General features: G+C 53.7%; 1 protein-coding gene across 2 annotated transcripts in view; it reads right to left on the bottom strand.

Moving 5' to 3' along the window:
• PTK7 (protein tyrosine kinase 7 (inactive)) overlaps window positions 1-21,230 on the bottom strand; it is a 63,853-nt gene that overhangs the window by 13,162 nt on the left and 29,461 nt on the right. Inside the window, exons 1-17 of one of the 2 annotated variants that reach the window (XM_045498282.1) lie at window positions 15,231-15,423; window positions 12,624-12,911; window positions 12,049-12,151; window positions 11,487-11,677; window positions 11,243-11,393; window positions 10,086-10,234; window positions 9,572-9,838; window positions 7,223-7,356; window positions 6,948-7,083; window positions 6,672-6,791; window positions 5,000-5,149; window positions 4,733-4,883; window positions 4,507-4,634; window positions 3,079-3,282; window positions 2,170-2,325; window positions 1,307-1,539; window positions 273-353 (exon numbers count right to left, since the gene is read on the bottom strand). In XM_045498282.1, coding sequence (XP_045354238.1) covers window positions 273-353; window positions 1,307-1,539; window positions 2,170-2,325; window positions 3,079-3,282; window positions 4,507-4,634; window positions 4,733-4,883; window positions 5,000-5,149; window positions 6,672-6,791; window positions 6,948-7,083; window positions 7,223-7,356; window positions 9,572-9,838; window positions 10,086-10,234; window positions 11,243-11,393; window positions 11,487-11,677; window positions 12,049-12,151; window positions 12,624-12,911; window positions 15,231-15,300 — 2,712 coding nt within the window. In that variant the 5' untranslated portion in view covers window positions 15,301-15,423. Of the gene's footprint in view, window positions 1-272; window positions 354-1,306; window positions 1,540-2,169; window positions 2,326-3,078; window positions 3,283-4,506; window positions 4,635-4,732; window positions 4,884-4,999; window positions 5,150-6,671; window positions 6,792-6,947; window positions 7,084-7,222; window positions 7,357-9,571; window positions 9,839-10,085; window positions 10,235-11,242; window positions 11,394-11,486; window positions 11,678-12,048; window positions 12,152-12,623; window positions 12,912-15,230; window positions 15,424-21,230 lie in introns of those variants that run through there. The other variant, XM_045498281.1, reaches the window with a different exon arrangement.

Raw genomic sequence — 21,230 nt, 5'->3', positions numbered from 1 at the left:
GGGCCAAGAGCAGCCCTTCGAGATGAAGGCACCACAGCAATACACAGGCATCTGGTGGCCATGTGATCTGGGACAAGTCACTTAACCTCTCCAAGCCCCAGGTTCTTTATCTACAAAATGACATCTGTTTCAGAGGACAGTTGTGATCACAGAGATAACACATGTAAAGTCCCGCCTGGTCCACAGGGAGCATTCGGTCAGTGGCACCTCTGTTATGATGACTGCCCATGATGCTGGCCCACCCTTGGGGACCTCTCCAGCCCTGTCCTCACCTTCTGCTTAGTGCTGAGGGGCTGTGACTTCAGTTTTTCATCCTTGCTCTGGGAAATCCTCAGGAATTGTTTGAGGTCTCCCTGAGGGAAAAGCCAAGCATCGCTGTCAGGTCAGAGGCCAACTATTATCTCCAAAGCATCAAACCAAGCAGGTGCTCACAGAGTGCCTACCTGTGCAGGTGAGAAGCCCTGACCTGAACTTCCACCCCCACTCCCTTGCAGGAAGTCCAGTGGGAATTTAAAAATATACAGAAAATAGCTCTTAGAAGCTCTCTCAGTCAGAAAGACTGGGGGACTGCCATTCCTACCCTCAGGGGAGCTGCAAACAGGTGGGTGACAAAGCCCCTGCCCTCAGGGAGCCTCACAGACCTGAGAGGGAACCCCTGTCCCCCAGGGGGTTATTATCTGATAAACATAGGGAGGAGGGAAGGAACAGCAGCAGCAGAAACATCCATAAAGTACTCATAAGCAGCTACCAATGGAAAGAGAATTGCTCCTCCCCTTCCTGTGAGCTGGGCGAGGGTGTGACAAGCAGCAGCTTGAGGACCAAGGGAATAAGGCTTAGATCGGTCGGTGGGGAGGGATGCACAGTAAGAGGCATAATGGGACATGGCAACTAAGGTGGGAAGAGAAGGCTGGCAACTGGGCTCACACCGGTGCCCCAGATGGTACGGGATGCCAGGAAGGAAAACCAGTCCTGCTAAGTTTATTCCTAAAGGGTCATGAGCCCTGGAGAGAAGGAAAAAAGACAAAGCAAAGAAAACCCAAGTCAAGGAAGAAGGCCTGGAATGCATCCATGTGGTGCACAGAGGGAGAAGCTGGGAAGAACCGGGGACCAGACCCCCAGGCACGGGGCTGGAGGACAGGAAAGATGGACAGGCAGGTGTCAGAGAGCTGGCAGGGACCGGAGGCTGAGTGTCTCAAGGAGGTAAGGGCAGGCAGACGGAGACCATGTGAGAGGAGGCTCCCGTGGTGCCCCACCCCCAGCCAGAGCCCTAGACTCCCAGGTCCCCTCCCCCCACAGCCCAGCGTACCAGGTCCACGTACTCCAGCACCATGTAGTGGGGTTCGGTCTCCCGGCACAGCCCCAGGAGCCGCACCACGTTGGCGTGGTTCAGCTTCCCAAACATCTCGAACTCCCTCCGGAAGTCCAGCTGCTGCTGCTCGTCCCGGCTCTGCAGGCTCTTCACAAGCACCAGGGTCTCCGCCACCCCCTCCTCCAAGCCCTGGGCCTTGGCCAGGAACACCTCTCCAAACTCACTTTTCCCTGTGGGTGCAGGTCCGAATCCATCAGCTGCTTTCGCCCAAGCAGAGGAGCCTCTGACTTGGGGAGGTGCCTTGCCTCTCACAGAGGGAAGCCTTTGCTGCGCCCCACCCGGCTGGATGGGGCGCTGGCCCTACTTGTGCCGCGTGACCCTGAGCAAACCCCTCCCTACCTCATGCTGGGCTTCACAGTCTCCAATGAGACTGTGTAAAATGTGTAAAATGAAGGGTGGAATTCATAACCAGCATTTTCCAAAGGAAGGCTCGTCTGAGAATTTTAGGTGGCTCTTGATAAACAGGTCAACAGGTACATGTTTTAATGTACACTCAGAAAAAATTTAACTCCCACAGATCTGTAATTTCTCACATTTTCTCCTAGAACAAAACCAATTCCTGTTAAGTTTTGTTTTGTTTTAAATCAGTTAATCTAAAGGAAACGTCAAGTAATTAATGTACAGGAATGACCACAACTGTGGAGGTGAGGCATGTACAGGCACTGGGGACACACTGCACTTATCTCCCCTGTGCGTCTCGCCCCCTGCTCCAATGTCCTAAGTTTTAGGGACTTCAGAGCCACCAGCCCTAACCTAACCTCAAGACAGAAGCAGGGATAGTTGTGACCAAGGCAACGCACCCAGTGTGGTGATGGGCTGCAGGCTCGTCCTCGGGAAGTGCATCTTATCACTGGTGCTATGGCGTTTGTTGGTGGCCGCAGGGCCAGAGCCCAAGCTAGTCAAAGCCACTTCCTCTTGGATCTCCGCTGAGGGCTGCCCATTCTGCAAAGGCCCACCTGAGGAGAAGGAGCATGGGGGGGCGGGGGGGGGGGCGGGGGGCAGGGGGAGGGGGTATCAGGATGAGACCACTCTGGCCACCATGGGGACCTCATTCCTCTCCCCCAAACCTCCACTTCCGTCAGAGTGGGTCCAATCATGGTGTCCCACACAAAAAGGCCAGTCCAACTGATGAACTAACTGATGGGGAAGGGGCGAGCAGGCATCCCTTAAATCATAACCACGTGTCGAGGCAGCTGATCACAACCTCGGAAACAGAACAAAGGGTACAAGTCTCATCTGAACCACTGGTCCCTGGACACTATGTTGACAGAAGCGTTTTTGCTTTCGTAGGGCCTCCTCCGTGCAAAGCCCTAAACAGGCACAAAGGGGAAATCAGAGTGAGGGAGCCCCAGGCCCTGCTCCTGAACACCTAAACTGATGGGGGAAACCCAGGAGAAGGGAAACAGACAGACTGGGAGACAGGATGTGCAACAGAAACGTGAATGCGTATACTAATTGCATCTGCGGTTTAGTAGGGCACGGAGAAGGCAGGGAAACACAGAAGCTGGCCCGGAAGCTCCAGTGAGGAAGTCTTGAGCCAGGTTGCTCAGACACCGCGGCCCTGGGAATGGGCCAACTCCAGGCTTCCAGCTAGGGGTGGGGCAGCTTGGCTAGGACCCAGGCTGCCCAGCGCTGCAGCTCTCTCTGTGGCCGCAGGAGGGCGCTCAGCACCTGCACACTGGCACCACCTCCACACCACCGCCCCTCACCATTGAGGCACTCCATCTCGGGCTCCTCGCCCTCGGGCTGCTTCTGAAGGCGCTTGGCCTTGCAACGCTTCTTGCAGTAGAACATGAGACCCAGCACGGCAATGATGTAGGCCACAGCAGCGCCCACGGACAGCCCAATGGTCTGGATCATCTTGTACGGGGGAGGGCTGCCCAGGCCCTCTGAATCCTCCAGCACTGGCTTGTCTGAGAGACACAAAGAAGGGTCTGGGCAGGGGCCTGTGAAGCAAACCCGGCCCTACTTCTCGACTAGCCCTTCCCCACCCTACGCAGAGACAACCTGACGACCTCGATGGTCTGGCCAAACCAGAAAACCAGGAGGGGTCACCACTGTCATTGGCTTTAACCAGGGCTGGGTCCTTGGGCCCTACCAAGGTCATAAAGAGTTCTGAAGGACATGAGGCCAGTGATTCCCAAGCTGGTGTGCATCTGAACGTGAGGCTAGGAACACACATTAAAAAAAACACATCTGTCAAGATGTCAACACAAACCTGCACTATTGCTAATAAGCTTCCTACGTGACTTGACATCTTGAGCCAGGCCCTGAAGAGCAGCATTTGGGAATTTCTAGTTTGAGACACTGCCTGACACAGAGCAAGTTCTTAAAGAAATGTGTTTGTGGAAAGGATCTTCTATTCCAGTGAAAGAGAAGCCAGGAATCGTTAGGGAAACTGAGGGAGAAAGGGCTGTGGGGAAGACGATGCAAGATCCCCTGACTCCTGCCTCACACCTAATGTTTCTACAAACGGGCCTTATCACTTCACTATTTCCCATGTAAGTTCCACAGAATATTTTGTCTAGAAAAACAGTTCTGCTGCTAAACCACAAAAGTTTAAGAACTTCTTGTTGAAACCACTCTCATCTTACAGATACAGAAACAAGCCCCTAGAGAGGAAGTAACACCTCCAAGGGCATAGAGCTGGTTAGCAGGAGAGGCCAGATCTGAACCAACCCCGAAAGTTCCTGACTCTAGGCAGAACCTTTTACCTGACACATCATCCTCTCTGGGCCTCCAGAGCAAAGGAACCCTTTCCTGCTGTCCCCTGGCCTGTTCCCCTCCCTGCCCACCCAGATATACGTGCGGCTGCTGCAGGAGACCTGGGAAGAAGCATTTTAGGACAAGAGTACCACCCCCATGCCTCTCCCCAAGTTGCGTGCGTGTGCACGCACACACACACATACACAAACACGCAAACACCAGCTGCGGCATGTGAAATCAAGAACGGTCCAGCTCTAAGCAAGGAAGCTGACACTATGCCATGGCATGGTGGAGGGGACACCACTGAATCCCAGCCCCCAACACAAAAATGGTTTAAGTGTCTTCCATATACAGGGGATGACAATGAAAATAAAGAGAAAGAAGTCTGGCCCCACAACTTCCTGTGCAGGACATCCCTCCCCAGCACATACCCACAACATAGAGGGGAGCCTCCGTGTGTTTGATGTTGCAGCTGTTGCCTGCGATGCAGGTGTAGCGGCCTGAGTCCTCAGGGGCCACGTCATGGATCACCAGGGAGCCATTCTGGAAGATGTGCATTCTGCCAGGAGAGAAGCCACAGCACTGCACACCTCGCCAGCTCCTGGGCAGACCGGCCACAGGAGAGGTGCAGTAGGTAAGGGAGGGAGACGGCCCTACCTAGGTCCCAGCTTGGTGGGATCCAGGATGCGGTCTTTGCCCTTCCACTGAATGAGTGGCTTGGGGTCTCCTTGGGCCTCACACCGTAGCAGGGCTGTGTGGCCCTGGTACACAGTCGTGCGCTCTGGTTCCACCTTGAAGGTGATGAAAACTAGATGGGAAGAGCCCAAAAAAGGTGTAGGGAGCAGTGAGCAATGGGGCAGGTGGGGTGTGGGCTGCCCCATGGGGCCTGCCAGTCCCAGCCCCAGGGCCCTGCCACGGTCGCACCTGCCACAGTAAGCTGGACATGGGCACGGATCTGGCCCTGCAGCCCATTGGAGGCGATGCAAGTGTAGTTGCCAGCGTCATCACGGGTCACCCTGGAGAAGTGCAAGGTGCCTGCATTGTCTGTCACCCACTCCGGGAGGCTGCTTCCATCTGCAACAAAGGGAAAATCACAGGCTTGGCCAGAGTCACGTGGGTGACTGGCAATGCGCTCTGTCACTCACCTCTACTCAAAATCATGCCATTGCTCCTGACTACCCACAAAGTCCAAACTCCTGAACCCCCGTTACTTACTCCTTCCCCAATTTTTCAGTCCTACCTCCTTCCACTGCCCTATACAACATTTCACTTTTGCAAAATTGGACTTCTGATTGGGCCCCAACTCTGCCCTGTTCTCATCCTCACTGCCTGCCACTTCTCACTCCTAGAACCCTTTCCTGCTCTTTGCCACCATCCAGGCTTCAGATCCACTTAGAGCCCCACTTCCCATAGAAAGCTTCCACCAGACCACCTGAGCAGGGAGAGCCCACTTCCTCCTCGAAAGCTACAGTCTTACCGTCTCATTCACACTACTCACGGAGATGTAAAAGCTGGTCCAGCCCTTTGACAGTTTAGCAATCCATGGTAAGGGCTGCAAAAATGTGCATACCCTTTTATACGTAATTATTCCATTTCTGGGAATCTCTCCCAAAGGAAATAAACCCAAATCCAGAAAAAAACTTTGGCTTAAAGATGTTTATTGCAGCAATAAAAAGAGAGAGGGCGAAAGCAGCCAGAGAAGGAGAGAGGGGAAGAGGGAGGATGGTTAACAACCCAAATCTCCAATGTTTAGGGAATATTTAAGTAAATTACAGTGATTCCAATCATCAGAATATTATTACAATCATCAAAACCAATGTTTATGTATATAAGTATGTGGAAATGCTTGATAACATTAAGTAAAAAAGGGGATAAAATTACATAATTAAGAGGGTCTTCTTTTCCTATAGTGAGCAAAACTTACTCATGTAAGTTTAATAAGTGAAAATTATATGTTTAATAAAATTGCTATGTACAAACACAAAGATACACATAGAAAAAGAAAGGGGAACACACCCAAAGATTATGGATGATGGGATCCTGCATTTTTCCTCCAAAATTTTCTTTTCTTTTCTTTTTTTTTTTTTTGTTTTTTGTTTTTTAGAGAGAATGCATGTGGGGGAGGGGCAGAAGGAGAGGAAGAGAGAGAATCTTAAGTGGGCTCCACGTTAGGCACAGAGCCCAACATGGGGCTTGATCCTACAACTTTGAGATCATGACCTGAGCTAAAATCAAGAGTCAGATGCTTAAATGACTGAACCACCCAGGCACCCCCCACCCCGAAATTTCCTAAAGGGACCCTTGTCTTGTTACTTTTATGTCCCAAAGGATGACTATTTTGAAAGTGAGAAGGAGGACTTTACAGCACTGTCTGGACCAAGTCTATCCCTTGCTGCCTCGTGTTGTCTAAGGCCATAACCCGACCTCGGGTGTGTCTGGCTCTTTTCTTCCTAACTGGCCTAAAATTGGTCCCACTTTTCTGGTTTTTCCCACAATGCCTGGCACGGTGCTGGATTCTCGGCTGGTCCTCAGACATGCACACATCTGACAGTAGGCTGTCCTACCTGCCCCCACCCCATGCCCACCTGGTACCCACCTGCCCGTATCCATTTAATAGTGGGCTTTTCTCGGCCTGTGGCTGAGCAGGGCACCGTGGCCTCCTTGTCAAACTCCATGCACTGCTGCGGCCGGGGTGGCGGTGTGAACTTGAGTTTTTCTGTGTCAGTAGAGGGAGGGTGGGTAAGTGGAAAGAGTTGGAACTGAGGCAGCTGGAGAGGCCAGGGCAGGCCTGAAGATCCGCGCCCCTGCTGCTCCTTCCCCTTTGCTCTCCTGCCCACTGGGCCGGGAGCTCTCTTCACTCACGTGCACTCACCCAGCACTTGCACACGGGCTTGGGCCTCGACGCTGCCGGCTGGGGTGCTGCTCACACAGCGGTACCATGTTCCGTCGTACACCTCCACGCTGTTGATACGCAGGGTCCCGTTCTTGGAGACTTCGAACCGCGAGTCCTGCGGCATGCATCATGTGACTATGACAGGACTCTGCCCACGGCCCCACAAGCGTCTCCCCGAGGGCAGTTTCAGGGGAAAGAGTGCTAGCCAGGTGACCACAGTGCCCTCTCCCACCAGCAGCAAACCGCGTTCTCACCTCTGAGATGAGCATCTGGTTTCTATACCAGACGACTGTGGGTTTTGGTGTGGCCTGGGTCAGGCAATGCAAATACCCTGGCTTGCCCTCCTCCAGCTGGCTGTCTTGGGGCTTCTTCAGCCATGTGGGCACAGCTAGAGGTACAAGGAAAAAACAGAAGACCAGTTAACATGTTTGCACAACCAAAGGATCCAATCCTTGAAAACTCTAACAGCACACTCAACCCTGAGCTCAGAAGCCCACCTGCTCTGGTGAAAACTGCATCAACTACTCCTTAGGGAAGGTCTATGGGCAGCACCTTTTGAACATCATCTTAGTTAACAGTCACAATAAACCCCCTCAGTATGTATTCCTATACCCATTTTACAGCTGAAAAGACAGAGGTTTAAAGAAGTAACAGTGATGTGCTAATACCTGATAGAGATAGGATTCAAATCCCTGGTCTACAGGACTCCAACACCCTTGCTCTTTTTATTACACTGGAACACTCCAAGGCCTGGTCCTCAGATCCCTGGTGTGTTCTAAATTTTTTTTAATATTTATTTATTTTTCAGAGAGAGACAGAGACAGAGAGCAAGCAGGGGAGGGGAAGAGAGAGAGGGAGACACAGAATCCGAAGCAGGCTCCAGGCTCTGAGCTGTCAGCACAGAGCCGGATGCGGGGCTTGAACCCACGAACCGCAAGATCATGACCTGAGCCAAAGTGGGACACTTAACTCTCTGAGCTACCCAGGTGCCCCCCTGGTCTGTTTTAGCCATACTTGTCCCCTGAATGATCTCAGCCAATCTGTGGCCTTCAATGCCATATGAGCAGATGATTCCCAAACCTATACCTTGACTCCTGACCTCCCTCCATACAAGCTTCAGACTTGCAAATCCAACTGCCTACTGCCATCTCTGACTGGATATCCAACAAGCCTCTTGGGTTTTCTATGTACAAAAGTGAACAAATGATTTCCCCCAGGACCTGCTCATCCCAGTTTTCCCTGTCTTGGTCAACATTGCCACTATGCAGCCAACAGTAGAAGCCAAACCTAGCCTTGACTTCCCTCTCCACAGCCTCCCATCACATCCATTCTACACAAACCCTATCGACTTTGGCTCCAGAAACTCCTGAATTTGACCATCTCTCTCACCTCCACTGCTACCACTTCTGTTCCAGGCCCTTCAACACTGCCCCTGGATGATTACACTCATCCACTAACTGGGCTCCCTGTTTTGACTCCTGCCCCTAACATTCTGGTATTCTCAGAACGGCTAGAGTGATTTTTTGAGAATGTCACACTCTGACTCAAAACCCTATAAGGACTTCCTGTCTGACTTGTGGCAGACTGTTTGCAAAGATGACTGTAAACAGTTCTTCCATCCCTTGCTTCTTTGTAATGTGTTGCTGCCACTTTCCCCACCCAGAGCCAGTCTAGGGGCGCCTGGGTAGCTCAGCTGGTTGAGCGTCCAACTTTTTATTTCAGCTCAGGTCATGATCTCACGGTTTTGTGGGTTCAAGCCCCATGTGGGCTCTGCACTGACAGAGCAGAGCCTGCCTGGGATTCTCTCTCTCTCTCCCTCCCTCTCTCTCTGCCCCCCTTGATTGCACTGTCTCTCTCAAAATAAATAAGTAAACTTAAAAGAGAGAGAGAGAGAGAGACAGTCTATTTCTCTACTGCCTAGAGTCTATGTGGCCGGTGACTTGCCTCGCCCAACACAGAACACGGTGGAAGAAACACTGAGCAACTGCTAAGCTGATGCCTTGAGAAGTCTTCCAGGTTCCACTACTGGCCTCTCGAACCCCAGCCGCCATGTGAAGAGGCTAGAGCTGGCCTGCTGGAGCCGCCACGGGGGAGACAACCAAGGCACTCTGGTAGATATATCCTCCGTCAACTTCGAAACATGCGAATGAAGCCACCGGGGACCAGCCAGCCACCAGCCAACCTATCAGCTGACTGCAAGTACATCTGATCTTTCTGACCACCTTGTAGGGTAAGTAGTGGGTTATCAATCCCATTTTATGGATGAGGAGCCTGAGCCCTGGCAAAGCAGGTGGCTTGCTACCCATCGCTGCTCTGTGCACTAGGGAAAGAGCGGGACCTGGGTCTCTAGACTCCCAATCCTTTGCTCCTCCTTTCCAGCCCAAGGGTTGTTTTTTTGTGTGGGCTGTCACCCCGACTTCTGTGCCTGGCTCTCCACTGTCACCTCCCAGCAGCCAACGGAATCCCAAGCAAGCAAGGTCCAGAGTTGAGAGGGCCGCAGGTGAGCACCAGGGAAGCCTCTGTACATCGCACCCAGACAGCAAGGCCTCAGGGGACCTGGGCTCCCCTCCACCTCGCCTCACCCCTCAGGGCAAAATGCTCACTGGCCACAGTGATGTTGACATCCTGTCGCCGCTGCCCGGCCAGGTTGGCTGCGTGGCAGGTGTAGACACCAGCATCACTCTCCATGGTACTGGCAAACACCAGCTCATGGCCCTCCTGGAAGACCCTGCCACGGGTGGGTAGCCGGACTCCTGCATGCTCCCACCACACACTGGGCTCTGGCAGACCCTGGGGGGGCAAGCAGGCCACACGCTCCTCGCTGCCAGCTGTGAACACCCGTGGCTCAAATGGTGGCATGTCTTCAATCTCTGCAGGGATGGGAGCAGGAGGCAAACAACCCGATTACTGTGGGTCTCAGGGTACCTCATGTGGTCCCAGGGCAAGCTTTTGGCCCTTTCCAGCTCAAACCCTCCCCTAAAACACTGCGTCTCCTTTCCTGCCCCCAGCATCCTTTTTCTCTCTCTGCACTCTGGGTGGAATCAGGAGCCTAAATCTCTACATGCCAACGAGGTTGAAGGCGGCCCCCACCTCAGCACCCTAGACCCAGGGACCTACCTGCCAGGTGAAGCGTGGCCTCAAGGACGACAGGAGGGCCCCTCTGCCCCTGGCCAATGCAGCGGTAGACCCCTGCGTTGCGGGGCCGGACCTGGGTCAGCAGCAGGGACCCGTTGGCAAACACCGTGGCTCTGCGGAGGTGTGGGGGACTACAAAGAGGAGAGAATGCTATTTGGAAGAAGTGGCCCCACGGGCATCCTTCTGGAAGGGAATGAGATGGAACCCCATGCTACAATGGTCAGAGACGTAGGAAGGAATCAGCCAGGAAGAGGACAGGGATAAGGAAGCCAACATGTCACACCGCTCTGCGTGTGTGTGTGTGTGTGTGTGTGTACGTGTGTGTACACGTGCATGCGTGCACTCACTCACGTGTGTGTGTGTGTGTGTGTGTTCCACCTACAGGAGACTCAGCTCTCCGGGTGGCAAGGTGAGCAACAGTGTCAGTGAGAGACAGTGAGTCATCAACAGCATGCACCTGGAGAGACAGAGGCCCACCTCCCCGCAGGGTTAAGACAAGCCTGCCACTAGGGCACCCAGCCCCAGTAGTCAGAAGCCCCTGGGCCACACCAGATCAAAACTACTGATGATTTCCTCAGGGCTGAAGCTAGGTGGGATCCAAGCCCCTCACCTAGGACCACAGCCACACTCGGCACTGCAAAGGTGCTCTCCGCTCTCATAGTGCCTGGGTAAGGACAAAAGTCCACATAAAGGAGCTGGACCTTCCAGCATATTCTGGAAGTGACTGCTTCCTCCAAAAAGTGCATGTGTGTGGGGGGGGTAAGGTATCCTTATCATTCAGGACCTTCCCATCCAGACTATGGTTACCTAGGTCCCCTGTGTCCCTCCAACCCTGGGTCTCTACTCCCCATCCCAGAGGACCCATATAGGCAGGAGGGGAGAGAAGAGAACAGAGCCACCACTAGCTCATACAGTGCCGTGGTGCAAACGGGAAGAAGATGCCCTTCCCGGAGACTCTTCCCTTTGTTGGACTCATTTTGTAATAGCAAAACATTCTACTGCCATCTGCTGGAAATTCGAAGTAACACACATATAGATCTAGGATGTCTGCAATACTAATGACTTTCTTTTAGAGAATGCACTGGGACAGTACACAACCTGTAACACCTTACCTGAAGGCCCCTTCCCAATTGCCTTACCGACTGCGGTTAGTGATAGGAGTCTCATCTTCAAAGACCCACTGCAGGCTAGGGGGTGGCTGGGCTGAGAACTGACAGTGGAACATGGCCTCTTCATTCCTCGCCACTACCATGTCCCGAGGCGCCAGCACTACCCTGGCAAAGCTCTCGTCTGGGGTGGGAGAAGCACAGGTGCATGAGCAGACAGAGTGGGGAAGCCCCTCGCATCCCTGCTGCGCCCTCTCCATCCCCACCCCAGGCTCACCAGCAATGCTCAAGGTGAAGTTCTGGCTGCTACAGGTCTGGCCAAAGGCATTTTGGGCACAGCAGGAGTAGACGCCACTATGCTCAGGGCTGGCCGGCCGGAGGGTCAGGTTTCGCTCCTTGCTGCTGACCGTGTGATTGCTCTGACCATCAGAGAGGGGGCTCCCATCTCGGAACCACTGGTAGGTAGGCCTGCAGGCCAAGGGGATCAGCAGCAGGGAGGCAGAGGGTACTCAGGTGACCAGTGGACAAAATACAGGACTAGAGGCTAGACCCCTCAGTTTGCAAATGGGGAAACTGAGGCCTGGGAGGAGAAGTGACTTGCACAAGGGCACACAACAATTCAGGGGCATAATCAGGTTGAGATTCTATAGCCCTCAGCTCCCAGAATCCAGGATCATTCCGCAGGACAATGCCGCCTCTCCTCAGGTCACTAGGGGCTTGTGTGGGGCAGCATATGGGCAGGGGTGGTTACAGAATGAATAGAGTCCAGGATTTGGGAAGACATCCCTACTTGTCTAGAATAACCCTCTCCATCCCCACCCTCAAAGTCATCTCCTTACCGAGGATGCCCATCAATGTGACAACGCAGTGTGACCTGGGTCTGTGGCTGGATCTCAGCTTCTAAGGCTGGATGTTTCAGGACCACGGGACCAGTCTCAATCCCTGTAGCAGAGGCCATGGTTGCAGAGTGAGGGGCAGAGCAGAGCAAGTGTGGGAAGGCAGAGGGGAAGGAAGACAAGCAGAAAAGGACACAACCTGCAGGCTCTGGAGATGAGAGACAGTGCAGGGAAGCCCTGCAAAGACGAGGCTGCAGCTACAGACGGGGTGGGGTGAGGGGCCAGAAACAGAGGGCCCATCCAGTCTGTGGCAGACAACTCTGATGCCTGGCCACACTGGCCCTCACTGCCCTTGCCATTTGCAAAATCATCCAACACATAAAGGGTTCTAGACTTGAAGGAAAAAAAATCTTCTGGAAAAAATAAAACTTTTCTTATCCACTCAAAGAACTGACCACAACTGCTCTCTGCCTGCCCCCATTTAACTGGAAACGGGAGAAGGTGAGGGAAAGGAGGGGTCCTGCAGGGCTCAGTAGTTGAAGGTCCATAGGGAGTGAGCACAGCGCCCTGGCTCTCACATTTGATGTTGAAGGAGGCGTTGGCACTGCGGGCCTCCTCTCCAGTGGCATTATCCCGAGCCACACACTGGAAGGCTCCAGAGTCCTGCAGCCGGTCCACAGCTGCAAAGCTCAAGCTGCTGCCTTGGGCAAAACGCCTCTCAGTGTCTTGGACAGGGGCCCCATCCAGCAGCCAGTACACGTGTACTGGGCCTGGGGTCTCGACTTCACAGCGGAGCAGTGCCCGGCGCCCCTGCAGTGCATCCTGGGAGGAAGGCTCCTTGATGAAGACGATGGCTGCCTGGGCACCTGAGGATGGGGACATGAGAGAGGTACAGTCAGGAGGAGCTACAGTCACTGTCCTAACACAGATCACCCATCACTCTGTGCACAGGACGAAAGGGGCTATGCACACAGGAGGTGGCCAGTAAGTGCAGGAGAGGGGGATCATGAGACTGGAAGTGCCAAGTGTCCATTGAAAAACTCTTCAATTGTGCCGTGTGCTCTGCAGGATACAAAGACATGACACACCAGTCAGTAGGGGGCACAGCGCAATCATACACAACAAGGCAAGGCTCATGCCCAATGAACAGTGTGAGTAGTCAGTGCCTCTAGAGCACAGAAAGAAGAGGGAGTTCCAAGGGCTGGGGACACCAGGGAGGCTCCCTAAAGGAAGGTTCAGACCTGCAGGTCCTGATGCTGGGCAGAGGAGCAAGGGACTTTAGCAGGCAACCCTCCCCAACAATCTTCAGAATCCAGGATGTTGAGCAGAGTTAAGTCATGACCCAAAGAGCATCTTGGAAGGATTACTCCCACTCACAGTCCCACTGAGTGTTCCGCATCAGAGGTGGCTTTGAATCCCACCCACAGGTGCTCTGTAGCCCTTAGCCCCACCCTCCCCCCTCCCCCCGGGGCTTCTTTGGATTTTTTTATACTGTTTTTTTTTAAGTTTATTTATTTTGAGAGAGTGAGTGTGCATGTGAGTAGGAGAGGGACAAAGTACCAGTGTGAGAGAGAAAATCCCAAGCAGTCTCTGCACTGTCAGCGCTGAGCCCGACTCAGGGCTCGAACCCATAAACCGTAAGATACTGACCTAAGCCGAAACCAAGAGTTGGTCGCTTAACTGACTAAGCCACCCAGATGCCCCTGCACCCCCACCATGGACTTCCTTGGGAAAATTCGCCCCATCACAGGAGAAGCCAATATTCCCTAGATCTGCAGCTATTGCCAAAGACATGCCAGGGCCACCCCCATGTCCTACCCTCTATCTCTAAGAATCTGTGTGGCAGGGCTGACTTTTCTATGCCAAGTTGAGAGGTAAGCCAAGTGGTTCCAGGTTTTCATCTGAACCCCCTCCTGCACCACAACATTTCAGCTCTGGCTGGGGCCGAAGGAGCACCCACAGGGAAGGGGGGCCCCAGAAACTAAGGGGGAGCCATAGCCAGTGGGAACAAAGGAAAGTGAGAAACCTGTGCTGAGGAGCAGATGGGTCGAGGAGGCGGAGGGCAGGGCTGGGCAGGTGGCAGGGCTACAGCAGGAGTAACACACTGGGCTTTGTTCCTGGCCCACGTGGGTGCCCTGCAGAGGCCCTGAGCCACTGGGTCTGGAACACCAGCCCGCCTGCCAGGGATGGGTGACGACATGGAAGAGGACGTGTAGCCCCTCCGGGAAGAAGAAATAGGCCACCTGGGGCGGCTACATGAAGAAGCAGCCTCTGCCTCTGATCAAACTGAGCCTGGTAAGGGCAAGAAGAGGCTGAGGGGGTCCTGCCATCCCCTCCCAAAGCGATGGAGACTGTGGCCCAAAGACTGCTGTTTCAAGTCCCTGAAGGTGGAGTTTGGCTCTTTAGGGCATGAGAACCAGTGTCCTCCTAAAGTCAGCATTAAGACAAGTCCAGGATCTCTCAAGGTGAGGTCCAGATGAGGAGGTCCACCTTCCAATGTTCCCAGAGGTGCCAGCCCACAGGACATTCAGGGAGCTGGAAGGTGCTCAGAGCACCCCATTACTGCTCAGTCGGGCACTGCTGGCTCTCTAGGTATGATAACTGCCCTCAATGCTGGGTTGTCCCACCCACTGTGCAAGTTAACTAATCTGTCCTCTGGGCACTGCTAAGTACCCCCAGCTACCCTGACATCCCAAACACCCCATTCGCTTCTAATCACCACACAGGAACGTGGCCCTGTGCACCATCCACCCCCCCTCCCCACACCACCACCGGCAACTTGGTACAACGCCTTTGTAGAACAGATAGGTAAACTGAGGTCCAGAAAAATTAAGCTGTTTGCTCAAAATCAAACAGCTAATTTGACCATGATCCAAGGAAGCCAGCCTCTAGCCCCAAATTCTTCCCAGCCCCACCCACGAACTCAAAACAAACCCTGGAAACAGCTGATCCCACAATGGGCCTCCATTCCTGAGGCCAGGTAGAGAGGTAGACACCCCTCTTGCAGACCATGCCAGACACACAAAGGCACTCAGCTAACTGGCTGACTGAGGTCACCTTAAAGGAAGTGTGGGGCAAGAGCTGGTGAACATGGAGGCATCTGGAACACTTCCGGACCACCTCTCATGATACAGATGGGCAGACTCAGACTGATGCCCTGGTGGACCTCTGCAAATGCAACTCACCAAATTCTTGGGACTCTTGACCCAGAACTCCAGGATGCTTGTTAAAGGCCAAAGAGAGATCACCTGTCATCCAAGTGCAGGTGAGTCCTCACTTCCCCGCTCAGCTTCTCCAGACGTGGGGATCGAGGAGCCTCACCCATGCAGAGGAGTATTAGTTAAGGGTGTGGAATCAGACAGGTCTGGCTCAAATCCTGCCCATCATGCTTAGTGTTTGACCTTGGGCAAGGAACGCAGATGGTCTATGCCTCAGCTCCCTCAGCCTCTCTCATGAGGTTGTCATGAGTCACAAATGCTGTAATTCGTGTGAAAAGCCTCGGACAGAGCTACTCCGGTGAATGGTAGCTACTGTTACTATTTCCATTATCACCCTTCCTGCCCAAGGACTCCCATTTTAAGAACACTAGAAAGCTCCCCCTCGAGAGGCCCGGAACCACTCCCAGCCCCTGGATGGGGGAGGAACCTCCACAACAGACAAGTTTGAGGGGAATAAACAGGTGGGGGTGGGATGGAGGGAAAGGGGCCGCAGGCTTGCAGGAACCACAGAGCACTGGCCACAGAAACCTGAGCTGGAAGAAAAGATGGCATGACTCAGAGGGACCCCAGCTCAGCCTCCGGCATCCCCTCCTGGGGCTAGGGCTGCTCTGTAGCTGTGGTGAGAGATGTTGCATTCCCAGACTGCCACTCAGAGCCTCCTGCGCCCCCACGACAGGGCCTGGGAAACATCAAAGCTGGCCCCTCGGGGCCCTCTGTCCTGACGTCAGCTCACAGCAGGTCCTGGTTAGTGCTTGGCTGGGGCAGACTTTAGATGTTATAAAAGGCAGGGAGAACAGCCACCAAGCCACTCCAAGCCCCCAGCCCCTGCTCTGAGCCGCCATCGGGAGGCTGGCCCAGCGCCGTGGCACCCGCATTTGCTGAGAAGGCAGTCGGAGGTGTGCCCATTCTGCACAGTTTGCATGAGAGCTTGGTCTGTTGTGTTGCTGGGGAGCAGGGCGCGGGCGGAGGGGAAGGCTGTCGGGGAATGGGCAGGAGGCTCCGGGGCAGATTGAGGAGTCCCTGGCAGAAATGTCAGACTCCAGGAGAAAGGAGAGGCTGGGAAGTGAGGAACTCTTCAGAAGCTTCGGCTGGCACCAACAACATGAAAGGGAGGACAGCAGTGACAGAGAGTGGAAGGATTTTGGGGACTGGGATGGTACCTGCCCCCAAGGTGGCACAGTCACCAGCACATTCCTGTCCCTGTACCACCTCTGACTTGAGGATGCCCCCAGGGCTGTGGTCCGAGGAAGGCCTTCTCATACTGGCCCTGGGCTTCCCCAAGCCACCCCCTCTTTCACCGTCCAGCCCCACCACGCATCACGCCTCCTACTCAGGCCCTCACAGAACACACGGCCAGCGTGGCCCCTGAGGCTACCCGCTTCAGCGCTGCCCAACAGCCCCGCTCCTGCCCTCCCAGCCATGCCACCTCAGCCTGGCCTCTCTGCCCGCTTCCCCGAGCTGTGAAATGGAGACCCCGCCCCTACCACTCAGGCTGCATGAAGTTAAGTGGGTTCACATTATACAAAGACCGTAGGACAGCACGAAGCACACGAGGGTATGAGGCTGCCCTGCTGGGCACAGAGGGCTCAAAAGCCACCCCCCCCCCAACAACAACAAGCAGGCAGAACCATCTGCCCCACACCAGGTGCCGACCCCAACAAAGCTGGAGCTGCAAATACCCAATAAGGACATTTTCCAAGCCATTTCCTTGGCTCCCCAACAGCCATCTCTATGCAGACACTCGCTCTGCCTGCGCCTTGGCCTCAGCCCCCAGAGAAAGGCTGTGTGGGCAGCAGACCAACTCTGCTCCCCACCCCCCAGCAAGCGTCTGGTCTGCTGCCTGCCCTCCTTGCTGCTCTCTGGGCTCCGGGCCCAGTAAATCCATGTGTGTCCAAGTGTGCATGGGTGCACACACATATGTGTAAACATGATTTTCTGGAGAGCAGAGAGCAGCAGGAAGTTTTTCTGCTCTGAAGTAATTTCAGCTACTTTGGTCCAAGCATCCATCTGGGCCACTCAACTATCCACCTCACAGGGGCTGGTCCTCCTGACCTAGGAAATACACCCCAGGACCTGTACAGGCCTCAGAACCTGCCAAACCTGACCAGCTGATTCTACCTCTGTCCTCTCTTACTAAAGAAAATTCCATCTTTCAGGCAGATGCCTCAGGACCGGGCTGTGACACCAAGACCCTGGTTGGCCCTGGCATGGGCATTTTGCACAGCAGTGTGTGACCATATGAGTGATCACCCCCAAATCCAATCAGCCATACAGAAGTGGCCCACTCCTCGACACCTAAGACCGAGTCTCTGGCTTCAGAGCCTAGGTCCCTGCTGGGGGACGTCCGGACTCCCAGGTAGCTCCCAGTGCCCAGGCTGAGGTGGCTCCTGTCAGGGCACATAAACCCGTGAGGCAGAGGCTGACAATACTCTGTGCCCTCTCTGGAAAACAGCATCAGGACACAGGCCAGCAGAGGAAACCCTCAATCTAAGAGCCACAAATGCTCCAGGAACCAGAGCAGCTCCAGGTCCCCTCATCCACAAGGACAGCCCTCCTCACAAGTCCCTTCCATCCAGAAACTCTAAGGGCACCAAGCAAGAGTCCCTGCACCACACCTCCTCCCCAAGGGGTCAATGCACTGTACCGGAGACACTTGACCTTCCGGCATTTAACTAGCATACTCTCCCCTGCTCTGGAACCACTCCAGAGGTCCACAGCGCATACATATTTGTAAATTTTTTTTGAAGAACAAATGTCAACTGCTGTAGGAGTAAGTCACTTGGATGAACAGCGAGCTCAGTTACCCTATCCCCGATCCCACTCACCCAGGCCAGCAGAAACATGAATGCTACAGTGGTATTTGTGAATCTGGGTATCTGGAATGTCCTTCTCTACCACCAGGGTACCACCAAGATACTGTATGTGGTTGCAGCACCAGCAACCGAGACTCTGTGGTGGAAAATAAGGATTTAGAGGGTCACTGAAAATCGATCATAGCGCATTCCGAGACCCAGAGGCAGAGCACAGAGTTTCTACCCCCTTCTGTCTTTCCAGGGTCTACAAAAGACCCTAGGTTCACTGACAGGAGCCTTGCAGCCCTCTGCAAGCCATCACAGTCCCTGTTCTAAACAGTGTAGGAGGGAGCAGAGCCAGGGACCCAGCTGAGTTTTCCTATCCTGGGATTTAACTGTAAATGTCTGGAGAGGCTCCCACATCCGGATTAGAGGAACAGAACAAAATCACCAGGGATTAGGGCAGAAACAACCTAACAGGCCAACTTGCCTACCTTAGATGAAAAATACAACTCAGACCTGTCCTGCCAGCTTCTGGGAGGCCCTGGAGGGGGAAGATCAACCTCTGATGGCAGAAGCAGGTCCTTGTGTCCAGCATCATGTGGCATCTGAGCCAGAGGGACAAATACACCAACAAATGAGGCTTAAAATGCTCCCCAGCCAGCGGCCACACTGTTGGTCCCTGGAACTAGCCTGTTTTCTGCTGGGGCTGGGAGGGCCATATCTGGGACACCTCTCTCACCCTTGGTAACCCTTAAATGGCTGTGATGTCTTCAAGGAAGCAGCAACAAAGTAAACACCCAGCCACATGAGGTGATGTGCTCAGGCTGAAGGAACATTGGGTGGGGAGACCTGGGTTCTGGTCTCCATACAACCACTAACAAGCAGAGTAGCCCGAGCCAATCAGTACTCCCTCCCAGGCAGATTTATTATCTGTAAAATTAAAAATACAAGAGGATGCCCTGGACAGCCCCCAAGACCTCACAGTGGATTCGCTGCAGAGAGCCTCAAAGGCAGCTACAGAAACAAAGGGTTCACTCCTCAGAGTCCCCTCTCCACCCCCCACGCCCGGCCCCCAGCACAAGCTCCCAAAGCCCAGGGAGATAAGGGCAGGGCAGGGCCCAGGAGGATTATGAGAGATGCTGTGTATGGCAGGTGTGCAGGTCGGAGGCAGCTGGGGCTTGAGAACGGGGGCCCAGCACCACTTCTGACAAGCAGCTCCCATTCCTAAGGCTGGGCTCCCCAAGAGATGCCGCCTCTGCCTTGGCCACACACTCTCACTGATAGCTCACTGCCTGGGACACCCCTGATATTGCCATCTGTGCTGTGACTGAGAGCTGTACCCCCAAGCTAGACTGTACACTTGAGGGGAGGGCAGACATTCGTGCCCAACGGGATATGGCTGTGCCCCCTCACAGTGCCTGGGCACCGTAAATACCGCACAAGCATTTAGAGGGGAATGAAGTCACTGAAGAGTCTATCTAACTGAAATCTTGTCCTACATCTACCTTTATCCAATCGTGGCCAACTTAATTTTCTTCCCCAAGTCTCAGTTTCCTCTCCTGGAAAATGGCAGCCTTGAAACCAATTTTAGTGATTCTTTTGGATTCCTGGGATAGTCAATGATATTCAAGTGAAATACATATTAGGTACAGACACACAAAAGTTTGCATATGTTTCAGGGAAGTAAAAAAACCCCATAAGCTCTAGGGAACCACGGACCCCAGATTAAAATGTCCTTGGAGATAAGGTGATCCCTGGGGAGTCCAAAGGCCTGCTAAATGGGGGGGTCTGGGAGGGAGAGCCAGGATGGCAGAGGGAAAGGGAGAAGGAGAACTACCAGAGAGCATCAGGAGCTCTCTCCACCCCCTGTGCCTGGGGACAGATGCATTCTCAGCCCCAAGGAAAGAGGAGAGACAGCAGCCAGGTGTCTCCTGAAGACACCAGTCAGAGGCCTGCAGAAATAATATACATTGCAGGCAAGGGGACAGAGCTGCTGGACCAGGGCACTGGGAAATGAGCCAGGGCTCAGTCCCAGGAAGACTTCAGGGGTGCTCAGCCAGTGCACTCAGGGCTCCAGAGGGGACAGAGAGCCCAGCCTCTGGCGGCAGGCTCCACAACCATTCATTAGACTCCCGGGTGTGGTGGCGAGGGCACTCGGGGACCACAGCAAGAATGGCCCCAGGTAAGCCTGGTGAGCATCCTGTGATCTTTCTTGTGGAGGCAGGGAGTGAACTAAGTGACAGTCCGGGGACTACAGCCTTGCAACTGGTGAGACCTAGCCTTAGTTTATATTAATTTTCAAGGCAGGCTCAGAAAACTCTGTGAGTCGGTTTTCTTTTTTGTTTTTGTTTTAAACGTTTATTTAGCTTTGAGAGACAGAGGGAGACAGAGCACGAGCAGGGGAGGGGCAGAGAGGGAGACACAGAATCCGAAGCAGGTTCCAGGCTCTGAGCTGTCAGCACAGAGCCCAGCGCGGGGCTTGAACCCAAGAACTGTGAGATCATGACCTGACCTGAAGTCAGAGGCTTAACCAACTGAGCCACCCGGGCGCCCCTGTGAGTCTGTTTTTTGAGCTCTTTTTACCCATCTCTGCCTCAGCCCTGGGAGGCTGATGAAGCAGTGAGCACAAATCTTAGACCTAACCAGAGTGACCACAGCAGTTCACCCCAAATTCCCTGTGGAAGGGAGGACACAATTCCCTGCCCTTTGGGTAGAGTGGTCTCAATTCCATTCAATGAAGAAAATCCTTCCTTGCCCCTAAAGAAGATGAAATATCCCTTAGACCTGCTCTGTCCAATATGGTAGCCACTGGCCACATGGGGCTATTTAAATGTCACTTAATTATAATGGAACAAAATTGAAAATTAATTTCCTTTGCAGCAACAGGCACATTTCCAGTGCTCAGGCGCTGCGTGTAGCTAGAGGTCACTGTATTGAACAGTGCAGATATAAAACCATTCTGTCCCCACAAAAAGCTCCATTAGACATCACTGTCTTAGCTCCTTTGTCTGCTTCTTGCTGGCCCCATGCACAGGCTCATTTCTAATCTAAAGAGCCCTTGGGGTGCCTCAGTGGCTCAGTCAGTTAAGCATCTGACTTCAGCTCAGGTCATGATCTCGAGGTTCAGGAGTTCGAGACCTGCATTGGGCTCTGCACTGGGATTCTGTCTCTC

This window comes from Leopardus geoffroyi, chromosome B2 (genome assembly GCF_018350155.1).
Source record: "Leopardus geoffroyi isolate Oge1 chromosome B2, O.geoffroyi_Oge1_pat1.0, whole genome shotgun sequence".
NCBI classification, from domain to species: domain Eukaryota; kingdom Metazoa; phylum Chordata; class Mammalia; order Carnivora; family Felidae; genus Leopardus; species Leopardus geoffroyi.
The sequence above is the reverse complement of the archived record's forward strand: the minus strand, read 5'-3'. Positions and strand labels throughout refer to the sequence as shown.